General features: G+C 44.7%; 1 protein-coding gene across 3 annotated transcripts in view; it reads right to left on the bottom strand.

The window, feature by feature from the left end:
- Positions 1-4,079: 4,079 nt before the first annotated feature.
- LOC147031140 (sodium channel regulatory subunit beta-3-like) overlaps positions 4,080-25,107 on the bottom strand; it is an 82,979-nt gene continuing 61,951 nt past the window's right edge. For 2 of the 3 annotated variants that reach the window (XM_085875928.1, XM_085875926.1), the window contains 3 exons: positions 21,246-21,384; positions 19,986-20,071; positions 4,080-5,800 (listed from right to left, as the gene is read on the bottom strand). In XM_085875928.1, coding sequence (XP_085732054.1) covers positions 19,987-20,071; positions 21,246-21,384 — 224 coding nt within the window. In that variant the 3' untranslated portion in view covers positions 4,080-5,800; position 19,986. Of the gene's footprint in view, positions 5,801-10,489; positions 10,508-19,985; positions 20,072-21,245; positions 21,385-25,107 lie in introns of those variants that run through there. The other variant, XM_085875927.1, reaches the window with a different exon arrangement.

The following is a 25,107-nucleotide window of genomic DNA, read 5'->3' as shown; positions in this document are numbered from 1 at the left end:
AGCTCTCCCCTCTGGGTTGGTGCTCCTGCCTCCCACCCTTGTCGGTTTCACACTGTGGAAACCAAAGCATTTAGGATCATTGGTATCTCCCGCGATGAAGCAGAGTTGTTGGGCCTCTCACTTTCTCAACACAGGCAGATCTGTGGTCCTTCTGTCTTTTACAGTGTCCTCTCTGGTCTCGCCCCTCCCACCCCCTGCTGTGTCTGCAATTTGTCCCCCCCCCCCCATATTTCCACAGGGCACTCAAGGTTCACCAACAACCCCCTTCTGGTAAAACTACCAAAATCACGAATCATTGCTCACCTTCACTCTTTCATTCCTCTTTGTCCCCGCTTTTGGAATAAACTCCCTCACTCTCTTCAATCCCATTCTTCCCTCCAGACCTGCAAAACGGCTGTTCACTACCACCTCTTATCTTCCCCCATCCAAAACCTCGATCTTTTCTACCCCCGTTAATCCACCCCAAATCCACCTCCTTCAAATTCCCTGCTTTCCTTCCTGAAAGTCCCTGTAATATCCATCTTGTATACCCCGTGATCCCCGCCCCATCCCTCTCCCTTCCACAGATCTCCTAATGTCTCTGTTCCCCACTGTTTCGTCCTTCCCTCTCCCGCCCGTCTCATGCCCCCCTTTGCTGTGTGTTGTGTGTTGTGTGTTAGCTCTCATACGAGCCTCGATAATGTGTACAAAAAAAAAAAGCGACTTCTCTTCAACCTCATCTGGGCGTTGACTTCCCCAGAAAATGTTGTTGCGTGAATTAACAGCACCATTGATGTGAAAGTGTGCCTCATCACGAATCCAGTTTGGGTTTTCCTCCGTCTTCTGCTGCACCATCTCACACATCGCGACTCGTGCTGCTTTATCCCCATCGGTTAATTTATGGGCTGCTGTGATGTGGGAAGGAGAGAGGTTTAAATCTTGTTTCATTATTCTTCTGATACTGCTGGGAGTGAGACCCAGTTCAGCCGATCTTTGGCGATTTGATTTCTTCGGACTTTGTGTGACTGACTTACGAACTCGTTCCACGTTTCCTTCACATCGTACACTTCTTGGGCGACCGGACCTTCCTTTGTTAATGTTGAAAATTGTCCCTTCAATTTTACACGTTTCCAAATGTCTGGCTTGCTTGGCTTGTTTCTGGGATGCGCTCCATATTCAGTACAGATCCTCGTCTGGACGGAAGCAATTGATTTGGTCTAAAAATACCGCTTGACAAAGTACACTCTTTTTTCCGTAGAATACTTTGATCATGCTTGAATGACTTCTCCAAAGATCATTGATCACTCCTGTAAAACAAAACAAAAAAAATTAAGGAAATAACAAAGTACAAAGGTCATTTGAAGCGGTTAACCTTTCATTGACACACTCTGTGCCATCACCAGTGGTTTTGTCCACACCTGGATCGCCCAATTTGGTGTTCTATCAACCATCACAACAGATCATGGGAGCCAGTTCAAATTGGCTCCATTTCACAAGCTGACTCGATTCCTGGATACCGACTGTGTGCGAACCACCGCTTACCATCCAGTAACGAAAGGTGTGGTGGAATGATTCCACTGCCAACTCAAGTCTTCCCTGAAAGTGCATGACAACACACAATGCAAGGACGTCATACCTTTCGTCCTGCTTGGTAAGGCTTCAGTCACATTTGGCACGACAGCCGAAGGATCTACAAAATCTACGGCCACTAGCAATTATAGGGTGGCCGCAGTATTTCCACGGTCACACAATGTAGCAGTCACATGTTTTTATTTTTCGGGTAGCTGCACGGGGTATTTAGAAATTGTGGAGACCGAAAACGTGGGGGTGCCGTATGGTCTTTGATTTGATGTCGCACGGTGACCTTAGGGCATCCCTGCAGCGGCCATATAATTTTCAAGGCAGACGCAAGGTTGCCTCAAGGTGCCTGCAAGGTGACCGTGCGGCCAGACGGACGGTAACGAGTGGGTATATATACCAGTTCTTTTTTTACTGAAATAAAAATATACCAGTTCGGAATATACCAGCATATATAACTGAATATATATATATATATATATATATATATATATATATATATATATATATATATATATATATATATATATATATATATATATATATATATATATATCTGAATATTCCAGTTCAGAGTATTGGCAAACACCTATACTCCGATCTCTAGCGGTAGCGCACGGTGGACGCATGGTCGACGCAGACTGCCACGGAGGCCGTACGGCGGGCGTAGGGGAACAGTGCGTCGACCCTGCGTTGCCCGCAGGTAGTCACACAGACCGCAAGGCCACCGTACGTTGAACACAGGGACGCCTTCGGACTACCCTACGGTGACCGTGGAAATAGTGCGGCCGCCGTAATTGTTTGGCAAAATTCATTGTTCATTGATATGAGTCTACGACAGCCGCACGAATAACGCAAGCCCACTGTACGCCCTACGTACGGTCGACGTGGAACACATGTACGTCATGGCTACGGCTTGTCGAATTGCTACGGCCAACCTCAAAATGAAAAAAGTTATAACTCCGTGCTATAATTCCAAGGCGACCCCTATGGCCTGTAAAAGATAGCCATACGACGTAGGGCCACCCTGAGGCAACCTCAGAAACTCTGCGGCCGCCGCACGTTTCTGTCAATTCAGGGGAGGGTACGGCCACCGTATCCTAACAGTAGAGCAAATGTGACTTAGGCTTCAGCAAGCTGCTCTTAAAGATGGCTTTTGATGCTCCACTGCAGAGATAGTGCGCCACTTCGTCTCCCATGAGAATTCTTCTCAGCAGTTGATGACACCTTGCCCGACGCCAGCAACGATGCCAACCAACTTTGTGCAGCCATGCAGGGACTCTGGGAGACACCACCAGGTACACCCCAGAAATTTTGTACCTGCACGCATGTATTCATACAGCGTGAAGCTGTCCGGAAACCCTTGCAGCAACTTTATGACAGACCTTACAAAGTTCCACAATGCTCCGAGAAGACCTTCATAATCAATATTAACGGTACTCATGATGGTCTCTATAGATCCCTTGAAGCTGGCTTTGGATGCAGCACCAGAGCCGACACACTACAACAATACCATTACCGTCATATACGACTCGCTCTGGGCATAAGGTACACTTCCCAGCATGCTATTTAGAAGTATATTTAAATTGTTAAGCATTTATTTCTCTTTGCTGAGACCATTTAAGTTTTTTTTATTTTTTTTTTATTTTTTTTACAGGGAGTCAACATCTTATATTGTACAACATTAATTATTTTGTTTGTACCTTCCGTTCGATTTAACACACTAAGCGAGGGACGACTGCAACAGCATCATTGTGCCTTGGATTTTATAACATGTAAATATGCTTGAGCTCTGGTTTTATCGGAGGATTTCAGATAAAGGGTTTCCGAGGACGACAAGTGGATTGGACGGCGGTGCTTTGAATAAAGAGAAATGACTGAATCCCAACGTCTCGGACATCTTTTCTTCCATGTGAAAATACGTCACGTCACCTTACTCTCCAAATGGTATCCCAAATCCTCTGCATTCATGCCGACAAAAATCCTTTGTATTGGATATGCAAGAACAATCATAAAGTCACTGTTGATGGCACATTGCCCTCCCTATACACCCAAAGAACCAGTCCCTTCGGGTAACATTCTCAGACCAATTCAGTTTAAAATTTCCATCTATCATCAACTGTAGTCACCTCCAGAGACAATTGATTATACCCTTTTTTCCAATTTTGTGACTGGCCATTCCCAAATCCAACAAAAATTGCTCCTTCAACGGTCATTCTGGAGGAGAGAGGAGAAGAAAAAGTAGAAACAACCCCTTAAGACATGACCTTGACCAAATTAGATCTAACATTCTCAATGAATCCCTCAAAACCAAAATTAAAAGCAAACAGATTATGTGATGAGCAAGGTAGAGATAGAGGATCTTGAGGTGCCAAACCCTTTCTCAAAGCTGACAAGATCTTCACAGTGGACAAAACATTTAATGGCACTCCATTAGGTTTCATCCCCATTAGGCCCTTCTTGATGCTGTTACATCCAAAACCAAAGGCAATACATTTGAGTGAAAAAGCAAACAAACAAACTTATCAGGAAGTGCTGTCTTTATTCTTCACACATCTGGCACACTTGTTCAATGTTCATCCTCAAAGTCTTCCGACATGATTCCACTTCCAAAGGGTTGTGCTAATCTATTAACGAGTACCCTCTTTTGCTCGGATGAAAGGTTAACCCCTGTAACATGAGCTTCCCCTCGCTACCCACGGCGGTTTGCATACCTCATCCCGTTGTGTTACCTGTCCGCTTACACAGATCCACACAAGCCTCAACAATCACGACCTGTTTTGCATTCCAGCTCTCCTTTAATTATCGTGTAATGGTGAAGTAAAGTTTATTTAATGGCAATCTGTTTATTGTATAACAATGACAAAACCAGGCAGCAACATGTTCAGGCCAGTGCCAACCATTCAATCAACATTCCACAAGATCATTGCAGATTGAGCATCTATAGTGTAAGAAAAGCAGCTTTGCAAATACTACTTTAAGTGCTAATTTGCATGCTGTTAAAGTCTGCCCGAGCCCACGCTCAAACCAAATTGTGCCTTTTCCTTGAAGGTGTGAGATGCCAAGTACGACACATCAATCTTCAAGATCTCAAAACGTCTGTTCCGGCTCGGACAGAACCACTGTGTAAACCATTCCGTGCCTTCGAGTATGAAAAGTTAAATTTCACACTTCCCTTCCACTGCCTTTGCCTCGGCACGTCGTGTGCCTTGCCTTACCACCGCCGCACTATTAGCTGTGGATTCCATGGGAGAAAAATCAATCTCATCATGACAATACCCAAGTTGTTGATCATGAGAAAAATCAAGCATGCAGCACAACTGTTAATGATAACTCTTACATGCACAGCTGCTTTGCCCAGCTACAAAATAAAAATGTGAAGTTCACATTCTTTTAAACTTCTACAAGGAAAATCCATTCCACCCCCATCACAATCTTTTTCGACGAATGTTATCTTCCCTTTCCAGCCCTTCCAGCTTTACAGCAAATTACAGCATTTGAAAAGATTACAATCATTATTTTGTGAATATGTCATGAGGTTTCCAGCTATGAAAAACATTTGCAACAAACAACTTCAGGCTGTGAAATAAATAAAACATACATAAATAAGAAACATTTGTGCAAAGACTTTACCCCCATCGTCGCACTCGGCAAACATACCGATTCCAATGTGCAGGAGATTAACAGCAATGACGTCACGACAGTGTTTTGACTCGATAAGTGCTCAGCACAGGACAGATCGCCAAGACAAAGGTAAAAGGTTTAACAAAACAATTTTCAAAGCTGACAGGAGGCCAGGATATGACTGAGGAAGGTGTTTCAAACCATTTTACCAGGGTAGGGGGGCAAGGGGGTGGGGGGGGGGGTGGGAGCAAGGATTAAAAATACAGTAGTACTCAATAAGGTGGAAGCAGTGAAGAAAGATATAAAGGTTTCAGCCAAAAGGAGGGAAGGGACATAGAAGTGTGAACACGAATGAGAATTCAGCCCATAAACAAGAGAAAGATTGGGGAGGTGGGGTGCGGGGGGGGGGGGGAGGGAGGGGGTGACAATGGAAGAGGAAAATAAAATGAGACAAAAGAAAAACAAACAGACAGCGATACGAGAGCAGAAATGTTACGGGTCATATGAACGTCACGTGAGATCTGGTGGAGGAAGATCCAGAGTTGTAGCCACTGTGCCGGCGATGCAAAGTCAGAGTGAAGAAGCAATTCAGAGTCCCATCTCTTCTTCTGCTACAGCTCTGTTGGAAAACCATTTGAGGTAACTTACAGAGACTTATCACACGGTTAAAATATAAACAACCATTATCCAGAGAAATATCACGTATTAATTAAAGTTCGTAGAACACCTTACCCCACGCAGTTTTGAGAAAAAGGACATGGGAAGGGATTTTTGAACTTTTGCTTTGCATTTCCAACCACGATCTAATCGACATTTCCTCTGAGGTGCGATTTTGTCTGAATCTCGATATTCGCCAATACTGAACGAGCGAGCGGCAAATTTGATTGGTCGAGGTGGCGTAAAAATTTGTCCCAGTGCAGTACCGCTAAACTGTAGGTTTTTGAAAGTGGAAGGAAGGAGATTTGTGTTCTCGTGTTCATGTAGAGCTTGGTTTTTTTCAAACCCGGGGGCACGACCCCAAGTGGGGTCGCCAAGCAAATTTCGTGGGGTCACGGGTGTCTGCTTGCAGCGAAAAAGAAAAATTCCTATTTTCGATCGGTGTTCGCTTTTATGGGATGTAATATAAATGGTTCGTTCAAAGTATGGGAACCGGCGCAACATGATGCTTGGAATGGGATCCAGCCGATGTGCGGGCTCGCTGAAGGGCGGTTCATTTTGGTGGGAAATTAGTGGTTTGATCCACGGCCTCTCAGACTCAGACTCTGACTCTATCATTAACGTCTATTCACGTCTCCACGTACGACTCGAGACCTTATTTGTGATGGCAGCACCGGCCACCAGCAAATCTCGAGAACGTTCTTACCAGGATAAATTTCTGCACCTTGGATTTTACTACGTGGTGGATAAAAGTGGGGCACAGAGGCCTCAGTGTGTGATTTGTTTCGAAGTGCTTTCGACGGAGTCTATGAAACAAAATAAGTTGCAGAGGCATTTGATGACAAAACATGCGCCTTATCAGGATAAGGAGAGCGTGTTCTTTGAGAGGAAACTTCTTGCACTCAAGAATACGCGTCTTGACAGAGAGGGTACATGCAATCAGACCAATTCTCAGGCATTAGAGGCCTCGTATCGAGTGTCGCTCCATGTTGCCAAGACTAAAAAGCCTCACTCCATTGCGGAAGAACTCGTGCTGCCATGTGCAAAGGACATGGTATCTCTGATGGTTGGGGAGGAAGCAGCGAAGAAACTGGCAGTTATACCCCTCTCTGACAACACCATCCAACGCAGAATTGAAGATATGAGTCTGGACGTAATGGCTCAAGTCGTAACGAAAATCAAGGAATCGCCGTGGCATGCCATACAGTTGGACGAGTCCACTGATATCGCATCGTACGCGCAACTCATCATCTGGGTCCGCTTCATCAAGGCTGATAACTTTGTCGATGAGCCTCTGCTCATCAAACCATTGGAGGCCACCACCAAAGGAGAGGACATTTTTTGGGAAATAGAGCAGTTTTATCGTGACCATGATCTGGACTTCGGAAAGTTGTTCGGTTCTACAACAGACGGTGCACCAGCAATGTTTGGAGTGCGTTCTGGATTCAAGGCCGAATTGCTTGAGGTGGCTCCTCAGACCTCCATGGTACACTGCATGATTCACAGAGAAGCGCTCGCCTCTCGTACTTTGCCAGAAACCTTGCAGAGCGTGCTCTCAGAAGTCGTAAAAATGGTGAATCACATCAAATCGAGCGCCCTCAACACTAGGCTATTCTGCCAGGAGATGGACGCCGACCATAAGAATTTACTATTCTACACTCCAGTTAGATGGTTCTCTTGAGGAAACCTTCTTCTGCGCGTTTACGAGCTCAAAGATGAACTGAAGGAGTTCCTACGCACACAAGGGAAAACGGCATGGGTAGCGTTGCTCGAGTCGGACTCTTGGCTCTCAGAACTGTGCTATCTCATTGACATCTTTGAACGTCTCAATGTCCTCAACCACTCCCTCCAAGGCAAAGACGCAAACCTCATGATTTTTTACGACAAAATGAGCGGATTTCTGGCGACTCTAAAATTACTGGCAGACAAAGCAGCTGTTGAGCGCTTCAGCCTTTTCCTCCGTCTGGTGGAGTATCTAACGACCTGCCAGTTCGATGATACTGAGCTCGACAGTCTTTCAGGGGAGATAGCACGTCACCTTCGGTCGCCCATTGAACAGTTTGAGTACTATTTCCCTGAGCTGGATGTGCAGTCCTTTTCTGTGGTTCGGGACCCTTTCGCGGTTCCACTGGACTCGATTGCTGATGAAGATGATACAGCACAGGAAGAGCTTGTACAGCTCCAGCAGGATTCAGGAGCGCAGGCTCTTGCGCGGACGAATTTGTTGTCGACATTCTCGTGCAAAATGCTGCCGTCGTATCCGACCGTCACCGCGCGCCATTAGGTTCTCATGCCATATCCTTCATCATACTTTTGTGAGCAGTCGTTCTCCACCATGGTGGTGATTAAAACAAAGAACAGAAATCGCCTAAAAATGGAGCATGATATGATCCTGGCATTGTCATCTACTTCTCCACGAATAGAGAAGTTGGTTTCTGAAAAACAGGCTCATCCTTCTCACTGATATATCTAAATGTCATTTGGACTAAACTTCTGAAACATTCAACTGTACTATTTGGATACTGTCGGCTATTCTCCGTTTACTCGTCTATGAAAACATGACGATGGTGAATGAAGTAAACATTAAATGTTCTTGTGTCTTATGAAAGATTATCTTATATATTATGAATTGGGTTTTGAATCTTTTGGGTCGCGCGATGTAGAGAAGTTCTGAAATTGGGTCGCCACTAAAAAAAAAAGGTTGAAAACCACTGATGTGGAGGTACAATTGAAAAAACAAATACAATTTTTTTTTCAGACTTTCACCACCAATGACAGCTCTTTACACCACCTTATTTACTCCCCGACCGGCTTCACCGGAGGGGACTATAGGTTTGCTCTCCGTCTGTCCGTCCCACCTGTGGTTTTCCACTTTTTTCCCCATACCCTTTAATATATTCAACTGAATCTTGACACATGGCTTTATTATGACAATTTTCACAAAAAGTTCCAGTTTGAGGGCGTTTCATCAATTTTTCACAGTTATGCCCTTTTTAGATTTAGAAAATATCATATTATAGTGTACACAGGTCAGTGTTCAGCTACCCTGATTCCATCCGAGTGCTTCACACCCAATAGCTGGACAGCTGACCTGACTCCACCCCAATAAAAATCATGCACCACCACTGCATGAAGCAGCACGGATTGGCAGGCCTGAGGCCTCATGCATGGGTGTTAGTCCATGGCCAGTGCAGTTGGAATTATCCCAGGTATATAACCACAATGTATTATACATGAACATCCCCGAAAGCTGTACGCATTTTTTTGCTTCGTGTATGTACATTGGATTTTTATTTTAATGATATTGGCAAAGCCGAGAAACGAACGAAACATGGTGGGTTGGAGAGTTTCTTCTTCTTCTTCTTCTTCTTCGCTTTAGTTCCGGTTTCGGCTCGAGTGTCGTGAAATGCAAACAAATTTTTATCTCCCTTACGTTCATTGGGACCGGTAGGGGACATGCATTGCCAAGCAATTCTTGCTCTTGTTTAACATGCTAAATTCGTACTTAATGCCGGTTTGTGTCTTTCATCATATCCCATTAAGTTTCCTGTTTGGAATGATTTTCAATTGTTTGATTGCTAGACAGACAGACAGACAGACAGACAGACAGACAAACTACCTTACTCCTCTCTATGCATGCGTAATCGGGACGAGATTCCATACAATTTGCCATATTCGGAGCCAAAGTACTGCTTAACTGCAGGGTCATGCTCTGATTCATGTTCGAGTGTTCAAAATATAAAATATCATTGAAATTAAATCGCACCTCGATTAGACCGACGTCTGTAGACAGACGGAGTGCACAAATTGCTTAACCCCACGATTCGCTTCACGTGCAGGGTAAATATCTGATCCAACCCCTTAGCTGCTGCTGTCAGCAAACGTATTTTGGACTTGGATTAAATTTTGAATTCAGACAACTGGTTGCATCATTACTGAGGCCCAGTTGTGCTGCTGATGCAGAGGCCCAGCTGTGCCCAACACATTCACGTAGGAATTTGTAATTTGCGCGTGGTGCCAGCGATAACTCACCTCCTCGCGAAGGATTCCATGAGATCTTTAACGTCCACAAACTAATGTTGGCAGACACGACGGCCATTTGACACCCATCCGAGGGACGGCACACACACCGATGCCTCGTCCTGCCTGAGAAACACCAAGGTGACTGACTGACTGTTTCCAGCTGCATCAAAAGTAGGGTTCGCAAAAATTGGCATATCTAAAATTCCATGTCATTGTCAGACAATGTTTTGCATTTTCCAGGCCAGTTTAACCTCAATACAGTTGATTACTTGAGATGCCAAGCCTGGCGTTGGCTTAACAGTTAAGGTGGTGGCTTGGGATCCTAGGGTCTTGAGTTCGAGTTCCGTTTTTCCGCTGAATTAACACCAAGGGGTTGACTCAACCTGTCATCCTTCTGAGGTCGGCGAAATGAGCACCAATGTACTGGTAATAGGGGCACTGCATCAGCGGCATAGCCACGCCTCTAACCAATGATGCAACCAGCAGCCAAAAAGGCAGCACACGATCGGTATTAGAGATGCCAACAGTTCTTCAAACAATAATTATTGTAAAATAATTAATGAATCCTTTCCTGAGTTGACATAGTCAATCAGACATACTAACTGTTTAAGAGAAGTTTCCATTTATTGGTGTTTGAACTTCAATACTGAAGAGGAGAAAAAAAAACAAGTTAAAATTTGTCAACAGCCCTTTCCCCAGAATATAAATAATGTCTTTATAAACGTTTTAAACGATACAAATTCAACCGTAGAAAATAATGTTTCATCCTGGTACAAACACTAACCATGCTGAATCTTTTTCATGTTTAATTGTCCGATTAGAAATCCATAGTTCCATATTGATAACCTATCAGTCAGGAATTGTGTTTTGTAAATGTAACAGCTTATGTAAAGCGAACAAAAACTGAAGTTTTTACAAACAAAAGTTTTATTACCAGATTACTTATTTATTTTAAGTTAAAGGCTCCAGTCACGGACTGTATGATCCTCAGAGGCCAAGCCTTGAATGAAACAAACAAGAAGACGTCGTGTTGAGCACGTGCAGAGCGTACGTACAGAACACTGCACTAGCAAAATCCATAAAATAAATTTGACCTCAAAAATAATTGGTGGTTAAATTCAATGACCAAATATGCAAATCCTCTTCAAATTTCAGGTCAATCGGATGAAAATTGATGATTTTAGAAATAACACCTTAGTTGTTGACCTTTGGTCTATGTTGACCTTTTGACTTCAAAAAGAATAGCCTTCTTCCTTACGACAAACTGTCCCATGTGGTGAAGTTTCATGAAGGTCGGTTTAAAATTTTGACCTGTCGGCGACAGACAGACAGACAGACAGACAGACAGAGACAGAATAACAAAATTGACAGACTAATATACTTGAAAAATCTTCGATTTTGCAAGTAATAAAAGGACCAATGAAATAGAGACGTGAAGATGAGGAAAATTAATCTAAGAGGTCTTGAGGAACTTGAAAACTTGCCCTTTGAAAAGGGGAAGATAACAACTGAGAGGAAAGACATGAGAAGGTATAAGAATTCGAGCTTAGATGCCTGAAGAATTCGAGATGCCTGGCCCATCCCCATCTCCTTGAGATGCTGATCAACCTGCTGCAACCACACGGCATGTGAAGGGAAAGAAACAAACATCATCATGACCCATCCTTGAGTCAACAACCACAGAATAATCGCATGACATCGTGGCTTGCTGAGTATTTCGTTGTTTAGCTAATGGCAGAGGTATACAAGCAGCCAAGTCTCGGAAACAGAAACCATTGTAATAACGATAGAAAAGGGAAAGAGCCAACATTAGAGTGCAATTCAAGCAGGTTGAACTTTGAGGTCAGATTGAGAGAGTTGATAAGTCGGTTTGCTTCAGACTCGACTCATGTCAAGTAAATATTCTTGAGGTTCTTCGAAGCCGGCACTCCTCCAAGGCAATGGCACCCAACATATAGCGATCCAGAGACAGTTATCTCATTAGTATTCATTCTGTTAGCCCTTCAATATGTCTCGTGGCTCAATGGGACAAGATGCGTTGTGTAGGGCTTTGAATTAGGTCTTCAATCTCCCTATTCTTTCACTCATTTTATTCCATTCAATATATTTCACACAAGAACCCTGCCATGCATGCTTGGCAGATCAGTGACTTTACCTGCGGAGCAGAAATAACGAATATCACCGCAGCCTCATTTGCATATGCGTGTTGTTTCCCCGTTCAAATGGCGCATTATTAACCAGCCGACGCCTAACCACAGACCCTCACCAAGATGATACAATGCTTACCATAATCACTACAACGTCTTTTAAAAACTCCCCACAACAACCAACACCCAACCTCTTCACCCTAAATACCACCGTGACCAACCACATCAAACTCATCACCACAATTGCCTCAACAACTTTCCCACAGATGCCAAAGCGCTTCCCCAACCTCACTATAACCGCCGCAACGACCATCAGCTCCCTGGACGCTCACGGCAGTCATTGGGGATGCCGGGGAATGGAGGACATAGCGGGTGCCTGCGAGCCAGAACACATCGGTGTGTTCCTCGATGCGTAAATGTGCGATGGGATTCATTCGGCGATGACAAGGTAGCTCTGGTGCTCCACGAACCAACAGCATTTAGGTGGAGTCCAGCACACGTTACTGGCTGGAGAGCACTCCCAAAAACCCACACCACATAGGAATCAAGGAGTTCTGTTGTGTGGCTGAATCTGGGAGTGACTGAGGCCATTTTTGGCTCTGGAGTCTGTCGGGGCTACTTCTCGGGGTGGCATCTGTGCACCAATGGGTCAGGTATGGGAGCATGCACCGGAGCAGCACGTCGTGACGTCCACTTTCCAACGGTGCTCAAGGGGCCTCCGTCTGGCCATCCCCCAGGCAGATGCCTGGCCCATCCCCATCTCCTTGAGATGCTGATCAACCTGCTGCAACCACGAGGTATGTGATCAGCCCATTGGCCTCCTCCACTCACGAGGCTCCCTCGCTGAGAGAATCCGGTGAGCAGGATCAGCGTCAGGAAAACGAGCCACATATCCATACAGTCGCAGCTGACGCTCACAGACTACGCAGGAAACAAATCTCATTTGAGTCTCTCTCAGCAACCGCTCGTTGGACAAAAAGCCCGACCAGCGATAGCCTAGGATTCTCAGAAGAGACCTGGTACCAAAGGAATTAAGTCTCCGTCTCCGATCCCTGGTCAGAGTGCAAATCTCACATCCATAGAGCAAGACTGGAAGCACCAAGGACCTGAAGACTCGGACTTTCATCCACCTGCACAGGTACTGACAGCACCACACCGCATGATCCAGTGAATCCATAACTCTCCAGGACGAACCCAGACGTTGATCGCCATCTTTGTCTCAACATGCATAGACATGAATATCACTGCCAAGGAAAGTGAATCTCTGTGACATCATCATCATCCTCATCCTCACAACAAACAGGAACAGACAAGATAGCAGCATCGAAGATGTCGTTGAATGCCTGGATCTTAGTGTGTCACCCAAGAAACCCATAATCCCCACGGCTCCGACTCCTCATTCAGCACCTCGAGGGCCCCCAAAAGGATATCTAAAGTCTCCGCAATGATGACTGCATCATCTGCGAAATCAACGTCAGAGATCTTGACATTCCCAAATGATGCACCGCAGCTTGATCTCTCAGACATCCCCCCCCCCCCCAGAATCCAGTCCATACAAGTGCTGAAAAGTGTGGGGGCCAGTACACACCCCTGACAAACTCCAGCAACGAATGGAAACAAGTCAGAGATGGTATCACCACATCTCACAGCACTCCCAGTCCCAGAGTATAGATCAGACATCACATTGATCAGTATTAGTGGCACCCAACGTAAACCAAGAAACTTCCAAAGGGCATCAGGAATCACTGAATCAAATGCTTTGCAGAGATCAACGTAGGATGCAAGAAGCCACAGCCCAAACTCTCGACTGTGTTTGGTGATGACCCGAAGGGCAAGGATACGGTCAATCATTTACCTCTTTGGTGTAAAGCCCGACTGCTCTGGGCGCTGGTGCTCAAACAGATGGTGGCGAACCCTTTCAAGAATTATTCCAGCGAAGACCTTGCCTGGCACTGAGAGCAGCATCATTCCTCAGTCGTTGTTGCAGTCCTGGTGAGCACCCTTCTCTTTCCAGAGAGGGACAACAAGGCCCCTCTTCCAGTCAGTTGGGATAATGCCTGTGTTCCAGGCAGAGCATAGAACTGCATGCAACGACTTATGTGCAGCATTTCCACCAGCTTTGAGAAGGTCAGCATGGATGCCCCAGATCACAGGAGCTTTACCCCATTTCAACTGGTTCACCGCAGCCTGTGTTTCTACAAACGAAGGTGGATCACACTTGATTGGAGGATCAGCAATAGGGATAGTAACACTCCTGACATCCAACTCAAAAGCTTGTGGGTCAGCCTGGTACAGCCACTCAAAGAAACTGGCCCAGCAGGCCTTCACTTTGGACTCCTCAGTCAAGAGCCTACCACCCTCTGCTCTAACTCCAGAACAACGAGGGACAGGCTTGGAGGAATGCAATGTGCAAATTCCCTGAAAGCATGACAAGAATTACTTGACCACAAGTGATGCTCTACCCCCTCACAGATTCCTTGCACATAGGCATCCTTGTCCACCCTTAGTGCACGTTAAGTTTTACACCTCAGCTCCCTGAACAGCTCAGCTCTGCCATCCAGCCTGGCCCAGCGACTCTGCTCAATGATATCCAGTGTCCCTTGAGACAAAATCATTATTCGCCCTTCGGTGAGTTCCAAGACATCCACCGGCAACATCAAGGATGGTGGTCTTGAAGGCACTGCACAACTCTTCAGGATTCCCCAAAGCACCAGACCCACCCCCCCCCCCCAATTCCCCATTTAGCCTGTTTGCAAACTCCACAGCGACCCTCACATCCTTGACATTGCCAACATCCAGCCGAGGTTGGGATGGTACCATTCTCTTGGATTTAAGCTGCAACTTCAGAGTTGCTACAACAAGCCTGTGGTTGGTATTGAAGAACTTAGCACTCCGGTAGACCCTGCAATGACAATCAACGAGCACATGGTCAATCTCCTTTGTCACACCACCAGCATTGGAATACCAAGTCCAGCAATGAGCCTGTGAGTGCCGAAACAATGAACTAAGTCCATGACTTCTTGCAAAGTCAAGGAACTTCGTGCTATTCAGGTTCACAGTTCCAGACCCATGGGGACCAACACACGTCTCAAACATCCCTATAAGTTCCAATCGATGCATTGAAATCCCCCAAGATGAGAAGAGTATTTCGCCTGGGGCAGTGATCAACCACAGAATCGAGCGCAGCATAGAATGTGTCCTTCACGATGAGATCACTCGCCTCAGCTGTAGCATATACAGAGGCCAGTGAAACGACACCCAAGGAGTGACGAATCCTTCATCTCATCATATGCTTGTTGGCTGGTGTTACCTTAATTATCATTGGAATCAGCTTATTGGACACAGCTACAGCAACTCCTTGAACATGGTAACCATCAGAGCGACCAGACCAAGAGTAGGTGTCACCACCCGCCATGATCTCGTCACTCTCCGGTCTCGGAACCTCAGAGAGTGCTGTATGACTGCTTGAAATGCTTGAGCTCAGATGATAACAGAGACAGGTAATCATCCTCCCTTCGGGTTAGGACATTACAGGCACCCAGCCGAAGGGACCACCTCAGGTTAACCCAAGGAGACTGCCGTCTGGTGGACGACTCCTCAGCACCACTCCACCACACACCACCGCAGTCTGACCCAGGATGTTTACCTTGTGCTTTTCCTCCCATCAAGGAATGGGGGTCCTGAAGGCTTTGCCCCAATCCCGTCATCCGATGAGCTTCCCCACAAAGGGTAGCAGCACAGCAAACCCACGGAGTGGGTTTTCAGTTTTCTTTGCATTTTTGGGTTTTGTGCAATGATGTGTTTTATAGTGGCCAGAATGCAAATCCTGCGACCAACCTCCAAAAAAAGTAACTGAGCTGCAGCAAGACATCAGCAGACGCAGTTGGGTACTAGATATGGGTGGCTGTTGGCTCTCAAGGAGCTCCTCCACCCTTTGGGGACGCGCGGAAATGCCTACAGCATCTATCAATCAGAGTTCTGGCTTCTTCTTTGTCCAGAGTCTTTGAAAAAAGAGAGCGAATCAGGGTCTTTTCATCTTTCGTGCTTTGGCTTTTGGGTCCAGAGTCTTTTCCGAGTCATCATCTACCAGTCTTGCCAAATGAGAGCTGAGCTGAGAGGGCAACACAATAACGAGGCAGGCGAGCAGCGCCGAGTTGTTGCCGGGTCATCGGCTTTCCACAGTCATCATTAATAAGACATTTGCAGACTCTCTTACACACCCCATTAAGCTATCTCTCATGGATCTTTCTCTCCCATCTGTCTCGTCCCCTGCAGAGGCATCACTGAAAGAGCATACTGATGCACACGTCTTCTACATCACATTTTGCACTTCCCACTCACACACTGTAGGCACCCAACTTTCCTTCACTCCTCCACTCTCCTAAGTGATCGGGTTGCGCAGGTCCGTCGACCATGCCAGATACAACGAGATCACTTACACCTCAACTGCTTCTTTCTGGCTATTTCTAATTTCCTCGGGTGTGTGCCTGCTGGCAACTGTGATGTGTTGCATAATACAAACTTGTCGAAGTGCTTCACATCGGGTTAGCTCTGCTCCATATCTTTCTTTTTGGAAAAAATAATTTCATTCCTTTTGCTGTACCCACAAATCCTGGCTTTCCCCTGCTGTACATTTTTTGAATAAAACCCTTTTCTGTGCCACATGATCTTTCCTCACCCTCGCTCATAATAAATTGCTTATGTTATGAATGAACCCAGCCTGTTTCATCTATTCCTTCAATGGTGCAGCATGGTCTGCACATTAGATTAGCCAGGAAGTTCTGCCCCCACCAAATCTGCTCTCGTTGGCCAGCACACACTCAATGCATTGCTCGGCAGTTATCTGGGTGTGCACTGAGGGCACGAGACGCCAATTGACTCGGCTGTCCACAAGTAAGGTATCATGTAAAGTAGAGTAACCCTGCCCAGATTGGCAGTGCCAATCGGCGTTCATGGTTGCTCAGCAACCTGCCGGTGCGTGCAGTTATCTGTGCCCGGTGGCCTCAGGACCGGGTGTTTGAGAGGAACCCGAGTGCTTCCCCTCGTGGCGAGCATCGAACTCAGAGTCTGCAACAATATGTGGAGCTAGAACCTCCACAGATATGAGATCAGTCCTCTATAAAAGGACAAATCAAACCGCTATATAATCGGAGAAACTGTTCAGGCAAAAAGAATCTTCGATATCTGAACAGGATTCCCAGTTTCTTCGAGGCAGACTTCGCTATTTGTACAATGTGGGTTTCCAAGATAGATTTGATATTATAGCAATACCTAGTATGTTTACTGTATCAAATGGTAAAATTGTTGAGCCTTCAAAGGCAATGCAAAGTTGAGAAGAGTTTTGGACAGAGAAATAGGAAGAAATTCAGTTTAAGAAGCATTAAGCTTAATTTGGTTGCATTTGTCCCACTAAGAAATCCTGTACAAATCTGAATTTATGGAGGTAGTCGTGATCAAGCAGGATGTTGATCAAGCAAGAGAAGATGGAGCAGATGTGAAAAACATAGAGGAATGTAATCATATGAATGATTAGATTCCTTATGAATGCATCATCAAATGAATGCATTTGGTTGTTTGTAGAAGAAAGAAGATCATTGATAAAAAGAAGGAAAAGTGTAAGAGACAGGACAGAACCCTGAGGGACACCGCTGTTGGCAGTGAAGGAGAAAGAGGTTCAACCATCAACAATTATGGAGATACAACGGCCAGAGAGAAAGAAAGCTACGAGAGGGCAGAGTGAAGTAGGAAAGCTGAAAGAGGGGAGCTTGGATATCAGACCCTGATACCACACACTGTCATAAACTTTCGAGACATCAAGGGCTACAACAAAGGATCTCCCAAAGTTTCTCACAGAAGAAGCCCAGACATTCGTAATATAGGAAAGGATATCACGAGGAGATCTCGCCTTGCAAAAGCCATATTGACGGTCAGAGAGAATACTGAGATTCAAGATGCTTGATGAAATGAGAATTGAGAAGGTGTTCAAAGATGATGGAAATAGTGGAAGTCAGAGCAATAGTACAGTCGTTGGAAGGTTTTGAATGATCACTCTACATTGGAATAGGCTGTACTAATGCAGGTTTCCAGGGAATAGGAAACATTTTGGTTTTAAAAACAGAAGCAAAATAAATGAGGAAGCACAGGTACAAGTTCTGAAGTACACTCCTTCAAGGTACGAGAAGGAATTCCATGTAATCCTTACGCCTTGCTGGTTTCCAGAGAGAGAAGTACTTTTTTGACTGTAAAAAGAAATTCTAAGGAGAGGGATAGGATTGGTTGCTCACATTACTCTGAACAGGTGACAAAAGGTTTTTGCACGAAAACAGGTGACTACGTCATGGGATCTCACGCAATTTGCTTTCAATAAGTTTTGCACGTGGTTCTTCACAACTACTTCACCCATATTTCTTACATCAAACCCACGATCGCACACTCCACAGTTTGCTTAATGAGTGCCTTTCTTATCTGCAGCCAACCGCAGTTTGTAATTACCTCCATACAAGTAATAATGAATGATCCTGGAAACTTGATTCTCCCATTGTAAAAAATTTTTTGATTATCCTCCTCCAACGACCACCAGACCAACTATTTTTCGTGTGCAACACCAGGAACATCTAACGTTCAATTGCTGCAACCAACACCCCACGTGTATGTGTTGGCCAATTCTCCACACAGTACTACCTCCCATTAAATGATCATTAAAAGAAAGGCAAAGGGACATCATTCTTTTCAGAAAATCCACATCATGCTCCTCCATAATTACGTCACCTTATTTTCTGAGAGGACCAGAATAAAAATGGTAATTTTGTTTTTGTTCACGCTGCAGGAGTACGTGTGTCAGTGTGGTACATTTGAGCAACTAAAATGTTTTTTTTCAAAAGAATAGAGTCAATTAATTTTAAAGCTCGTGATTTTGCATCTCAAAAAAGCTAAATTCCATTTCAGAAAATAAATTCTGTTTTGTGTCATCTACGAGGATGAACTTCCCCAGGCACTAACCCTAACCCAACATGCCTCACCCAGGTGAGTGTCTCCACCTTTCTTCCTCAGCAGAGCCCCAAGGCGATGCATTTTGCTTTTCGCCCATGTCAGTGTCAGTTTTTTGTTGTGGATTCCACAACTCACTATCAGATTCCACAACTGTTTCCTGTGATCGCTCAAAATAATTGCTTCTCAAATTTTAACCAAAACAAGTCGACCATTCCTCTTTTTCATTCCACATGCCTCTTCTGGGGGTCCTTAGAGGAAAACGGCAAAAATTCATGCTTTCAAGGCCTTGAAACGTGAGCTAAATTTCCATGCTATTCAAGGATTTCCAGGCCCTGGACAAACCCTGCTGAGATTATAACAAAGGCTAGACAGTGCACAGGCATGTGTGCATACCTCTAGGCTATCTTGGCAGTCACACAGCTGTGAAATCGAACATGACTCCCACCTTCCCTTTCCGAATCAATTGAGAAGTGAAATTCAAATGAACCTTCCTGTTATGAAGAGTTAACCACCACCCTCCGTCCACAACCTGCAGTTGCCTTTTATACATCCAATCCCTAATGACGGGGTGCTGTTGGAATGTTTCCCCCATTCCATCATTATCAATCGCTGTTACTTGCTACAATGATCACTTGATTGAGAAGCAGTGTTCAATGCAGCCACAATTGCCTTTTTCTGCATCTAATTTTCATTGTACAATATTACCGTAGATATGGCAAAGCTCAAGGACCAGTTATCGGTTCTGAGTACATGCAACTTCAGGTTCTCAGTAATGTTGTATGGTATATCTCCCAGACTCTCTTCCTGTTTCCTAATGTGGTGCTTTGGGCTTAAACAATGCAATGTTTATCTGTCCAAATATCAAAAATTCTCCAAGTCAATCAGCTAAATGAACACAATGGTTTATCTGTAAAAAAATATGAAATTCACAAAAACGGAAACTTCTACTTCAATAAAAAAATTGTTGTATAACTTATGGGAACAAACCCTATGTTGTCTCCTTAATCTCCTCCTCTGCCGTTTCTCCAGCACCACCCTCCTTGTTTACAGGTGCAATGACCAGGTAATCGGTCCTGGGGAAAAAAATGACATGAAGGAAGACCATTTGATAAAGGTGAAAATAAAAGTAAAGGTGAGGTGAGGAGGACAACGGATGAGGGTTTTTCAATGGAATTTTAAAAAAGAAAGAAGTTTGGTGTAAAAAAGGTACTTGGCCAAAAGTGACCTGGCGGATAATTCGTTTTTCACTTACTTTGTGCAAAATACTGTCGGATTAACATCCCCTATGATGGATAGCTCCCCCCCACCCACCCCCACACCTACCCCACCTTGACATGTGTACATCAACACAGCAGTTTGTAGTGCAATTCCAACTACTAAGGTCATAGAACACGTAACCCTGCACAGACAAAGGACATGCGAAGGCTCTTTTAAACTCTTGCTTTGTGTTTGAGCACAAACTATATTTCCTACGAGCCGCAATTTTGTCTGAATCTCGATATTCTCTAACACAGAGCACGAGCAGCAAATTTGATTCGTCGAGATGGCAGCATATTTTGTCCAAGTACTGCTAAACTGGAAGTTTTTTGAAGTGTGAACCAGGCAACTTGTGTTCAAGTATATAATTCAACTGAAATAAAATAAAGGTTTAAAAGACTATCACTTTTTTTTCTTTTCCCAGACGTTTAACTCCGTTGAAGCAGCGTCTATTACACTACCTTATTTAACACATTAAATTTGTGTCCTTTATAACATCATAAATAACAGTAAGTTTCGTCATTGAAATAATTTTCAATTTTGTTTTATTGCCAGACAGGCAGGAAGAGGAAAACGATTACCATACTCTTCTCTAAGCATGCACGATCGGGCCAAGATTCCATCCAATCTGCCAATGTCAGAGGCAACGTAGTGCTAAGCTGCAAGTTTGTGTTCAGATTCATGTTCTACAGTGTCCAAAATATAATATAATATTCAAAGCAGATCAAGGAGCTCCTCGAGCAATAGACCGACACGTCTGTAAACAGACAGTGACACAGAATCCCCACTTTGACCTTCACGCATCGGGTAAACATGGGTTATGTGTAGCAGAAGTGAAAATCAAGGCAAATTAAGTGACAGTGAGATTGTGGAGTGGGGTACATGGGAGGTGTGTAGGTGTGTAGGTGTGTAGGTGTGTGTGTGTAGGGGGGGGGATCAATGAGGGAGGAAAATGAGAGCAAGTGATAAAATAATGGTGTTGTGACTTACACATTCCCACGTTTTTCCAGGTCGGCCTGTTCCACCTGCTTGTAGCAAACCACGAGCGTCACGGCCAGGCACAAGGTGCTCGCCACGATCATAAAATACATCATGATCTCTGATATCACAGAAGTGAGGTCACGTTTCACTGCACACGAGACGACAACCCGGTTAAAAGCACACCAAGCATTGAAGAGGGGTTCACATAATTTATACCAAGTTACATTTCTACATTAACAAACATGGTAAAAACAAGGCTGCATCAATGTCTCTTTATGAACAACTTCTATTTGAAAAAGCACCTTGAGCAGATGATGGAAAAAAAAGTGGCCCAATTAGTACAGAAATATACCCTCAACTCGAACACGCTTAACCTCTCTCATCTTCAGACAGAAAAGTGTAATCATTGGATGAGATTTCAAACGAAGGTCTGAAATGAAGGGAGATCAGTTTGATTGTTTAAAAAGTAACCACCCATGTCGTTTCAGTTTTTATTATTTTTCAGGACTTTCAATGACCTACACTGAAACCCATGACTTTTCAGGCCTGGACAAATGCAATTTAAAAATCCACAACTTTCAAGGATGCAGAAAGAAACCCTGTCCCTAATCACTCAGCTCCTCCGGTACTACTGTACTGAGCATGATGGGATTGGCACTTTAATACACACAAATTATTCATCTGCTCAGTCTATTCATCTTTTCTGCTCTTTTCCAGGTCATTATCTGAGGGTTGCATGCCTGCATAATGCAAGGTCACCAATTTTCCACCAGATCATAAGAATGGTGCAAAAACCAACCCTCAACTATATAGCAGTCAATCTTTACATTATAATAAGAAAAGGAAGGTAATTGATTGCAGGAGAGCTCGACATATATATATATATATATATATATATATATATATATATATATATATATATATATATATATATATATATATATATATATATATATATATATATATATATATATTGAAACTCAAAAGAAACTTACCACCTTTTAAACCTTGAAATATCAACAATAACACTGCGTGTAGTAAATGTGTGAACTTATTTGTGGACAAGTGTCCTCGCTGTCAGATAAAACGGTCATGGATGGTCACTTGAACCTTCAATGGTCACTTCATAGCACAGCTGTTGAACAGCCGTTTTGACTGTCAGTGATTAGCCAAGGGGTACGGGATGATTTTAATGAGCTGCACGTGATGTCTTGATATTGGCTTTAAAAAGGCCAGTGCAAAATGGGCATTTCAATCAACATGCCACGATTGTCAAGGGATCAACGGCAGTGTGCCTTGGGCTGTTCACACCAGACGATATCGGCCCTGGTAGACAGAGACACCCTCCACAACTCTGCAGATGACAGACCTCGATCAGGGAGGCCAAGAGTCACCACTGCAAGGCAGGACAGGCAGATGGTCCTAAGTCAGATGGCTTCAGACATTGAGGACTGAGTGGGACAGAATCCAGCAGCAATCCATCCTAAGACTGGTAAGCAGTATGCGCCGACGATGCACTGCCTGTATCCAAAACAATGGTGGCCACACACGCTATTGAAAGGGGACTGACATTGCACCCTGTGCTGTTCTGTACTGTAGAACAAACTTCTGAGATGGTGTATCTTGGTCAAAAACTTGGCATGTCATCAATAAAATGCCAATGTTTCAATTAGCAATTGTTGGTTTGTTTTATTTTGAACTGTTACAATTTTATTACATTTCAAACAAGTTCTAAGTTTCTTTTGCGTTTCAGTACATGTATATACATATATAAATATATAGTTGCGGTTCTGGAAACCGCATGCCTCCAGGCAATGGCATCCATCATATAGTGGTCCCAAGACCAGTGTGACCACTCCTCATTTTCATAAATGCCAAGGTGAGCCAATGAAAAAAGCCAAGAATTCACAAGGTTTTGGAAAAGCGATGACAATAGAAAACCTATACGCCAAGAAAACCTATTAAAAACCAAGACGCCAAGGTGAACAACGAATAGCCAAGATCTTATGAAAAAGGCCAAGGAGTGGTCACACTGCCCAAGACAGTTATTTCATTAAAATATGTACAGTTAGACCTTTACCTCATGTCTAATGGGTCAAACGGGACGAAGTGCGTTGTGTGGATCTCATAGTTAGGTCTCATTATATCTCTAACTTTATTCCTACCCTTTTCCTCTTATTCCTGAACTAAATCAAAGCAGGCACTGCACTCTGTGCTGTTCACATGGTCCAACACGTGGAACATGTCTTTCAATCCAGACAAATCTCACACTCTCACTATGTCTCTTCGAAAGGACCGTTTACAAAACCCCCCCATCCACTTTCTCAACAATCCTCTGGAAGAAGTCTTTTCTTTCAAGCTTCTAGGTCTCACTATCTGCCATGACCTTTCCTGGGAAAGTCACATTTCCAACCTCGCCTCAAAAGCCAGTCGCCGACTGGGAATCCTCCGTCGTGCTAAGTCCTTCCTCGGCCCTCTTGAGCTCCTGACCACTTACAAAGCTTTTGTCCGTAGCCTGATGGAGTACTGCTCTCCCCTCTGGGCTGGTGCTCCTGCCTCCCACCTTTCTCGGCTTCACGCTGTCGAAACCAGGGCATTTAAGATCATCGGCATCTCCCGCAATGAAGCTGAGTCTTTGGGCCTCTCACTCAATCACCGCAGGTTGGTCGGTGGTCTTTCTGTCTTCTACCGACTCCTCTCCAGCCTTGCCCCCCTGCTCTCTCTGCGATTTGTCCCCACCACATTTCCACAGGGCGCTCAAGGTCCGCCAACAACCCCCTTCTGGTAAAACTACCAAAATCACGAATCACTGCTCATCTTCACTCTTTCATTCCTCTTTTTTCCCGCCTTTGGAATAAACTTCCTCACTCTATTCTTTCCCATTCTTCCCTCCAGGCTTTCAAAACAGCTGTTCACCACCACCTCTTATCTTCCCCCATCCAAATCCTCGATCTTTTCTACCCCCGATAATCCACCCAAGCCCACTTCCTTCATTTCTCCTACTTTCCTTCCTGAAAGTCCCTGAAATGTCCATCTTCTCTTCGCCATGTTCCCCGTCCCATCCCCATCCCTCTCCCTTCCACAGTTCACCTAATGTGTCTGTTCCCCACTGTTTTGTCCCTTCCACTCCCGCCCCTCTTGTCTCATGCCTCCTTGCTGTGAGTTGTGTGTTAGCTCTCATACGAGCCTCGACCAAGGTATACAAAAAAAAAAAAATAAAAAAAAAACTCAGACGACCACCTGTAAAAACTGCAGCCACACCCTACACTATAAGAATGTATCTTCGCAAAAGCAATCAAACAACCTCAACCCCGCCGTACAGGATGCACGTGGCACGTTCTTTTCAACCCATTTCTGTGGCTCATAATTATATCTATACTCTTTTCAACCCAAATCTACATCTAATAATTATATCCAATCCTCTCCTTCAACTCATGACAGAGCAGGGCCGGCACCGCGCACACCACCGCCTGTGATAAATAACCGCGAGCAGACACGGGTGCAGCCCCGTAATAAATAACCACATGTAAAATGGTGGACCCACGCACACTGTACAGGGCATGCATAGCGCATCTCTTCATTCAGGTATGTGCATAGGTTTACAATAACATTTTACTGTCGATTATCGCTCCCCACCATGGCCACCGATGTCTCCCAAGACAGTGGAGGTCTTCTCGTGCCTCCGCCTCGATGCAGCCGCCACCAGAGGCATGCTGTGCGGCCCGGATCACTCAGGCCGCGTGGCATACCATGGAGCAGGCACATTGACCAACGCTAACCGCGGGTCGCCGGGCAGGCATGTGGGGCCGATGCGAACTTCGGCCGGTTGCAGGCGCACGGCATGGGAGTTCGGTGTAAGGCGATTCATATC

Source organism: Eptatretus burgeri, chromosome 3 (assembly GCF_056783735.1).
Source record: "Eptatretus burgeri isolate ZD-2024b chromosome 3, Ebu_testis_v1, whole genome shotgun sequence".
Lineage (NCBI taxonomy): Eukaryota > Metazoa > Chordata > Myxini > Myxiniformes > Myxinidae > Eptatretus > Eptatretus burgeri.
Note: the sequence above shows the minus strand (reverse complement) of the source record. Positions and strands in the feature narration are given on the sequence as shown.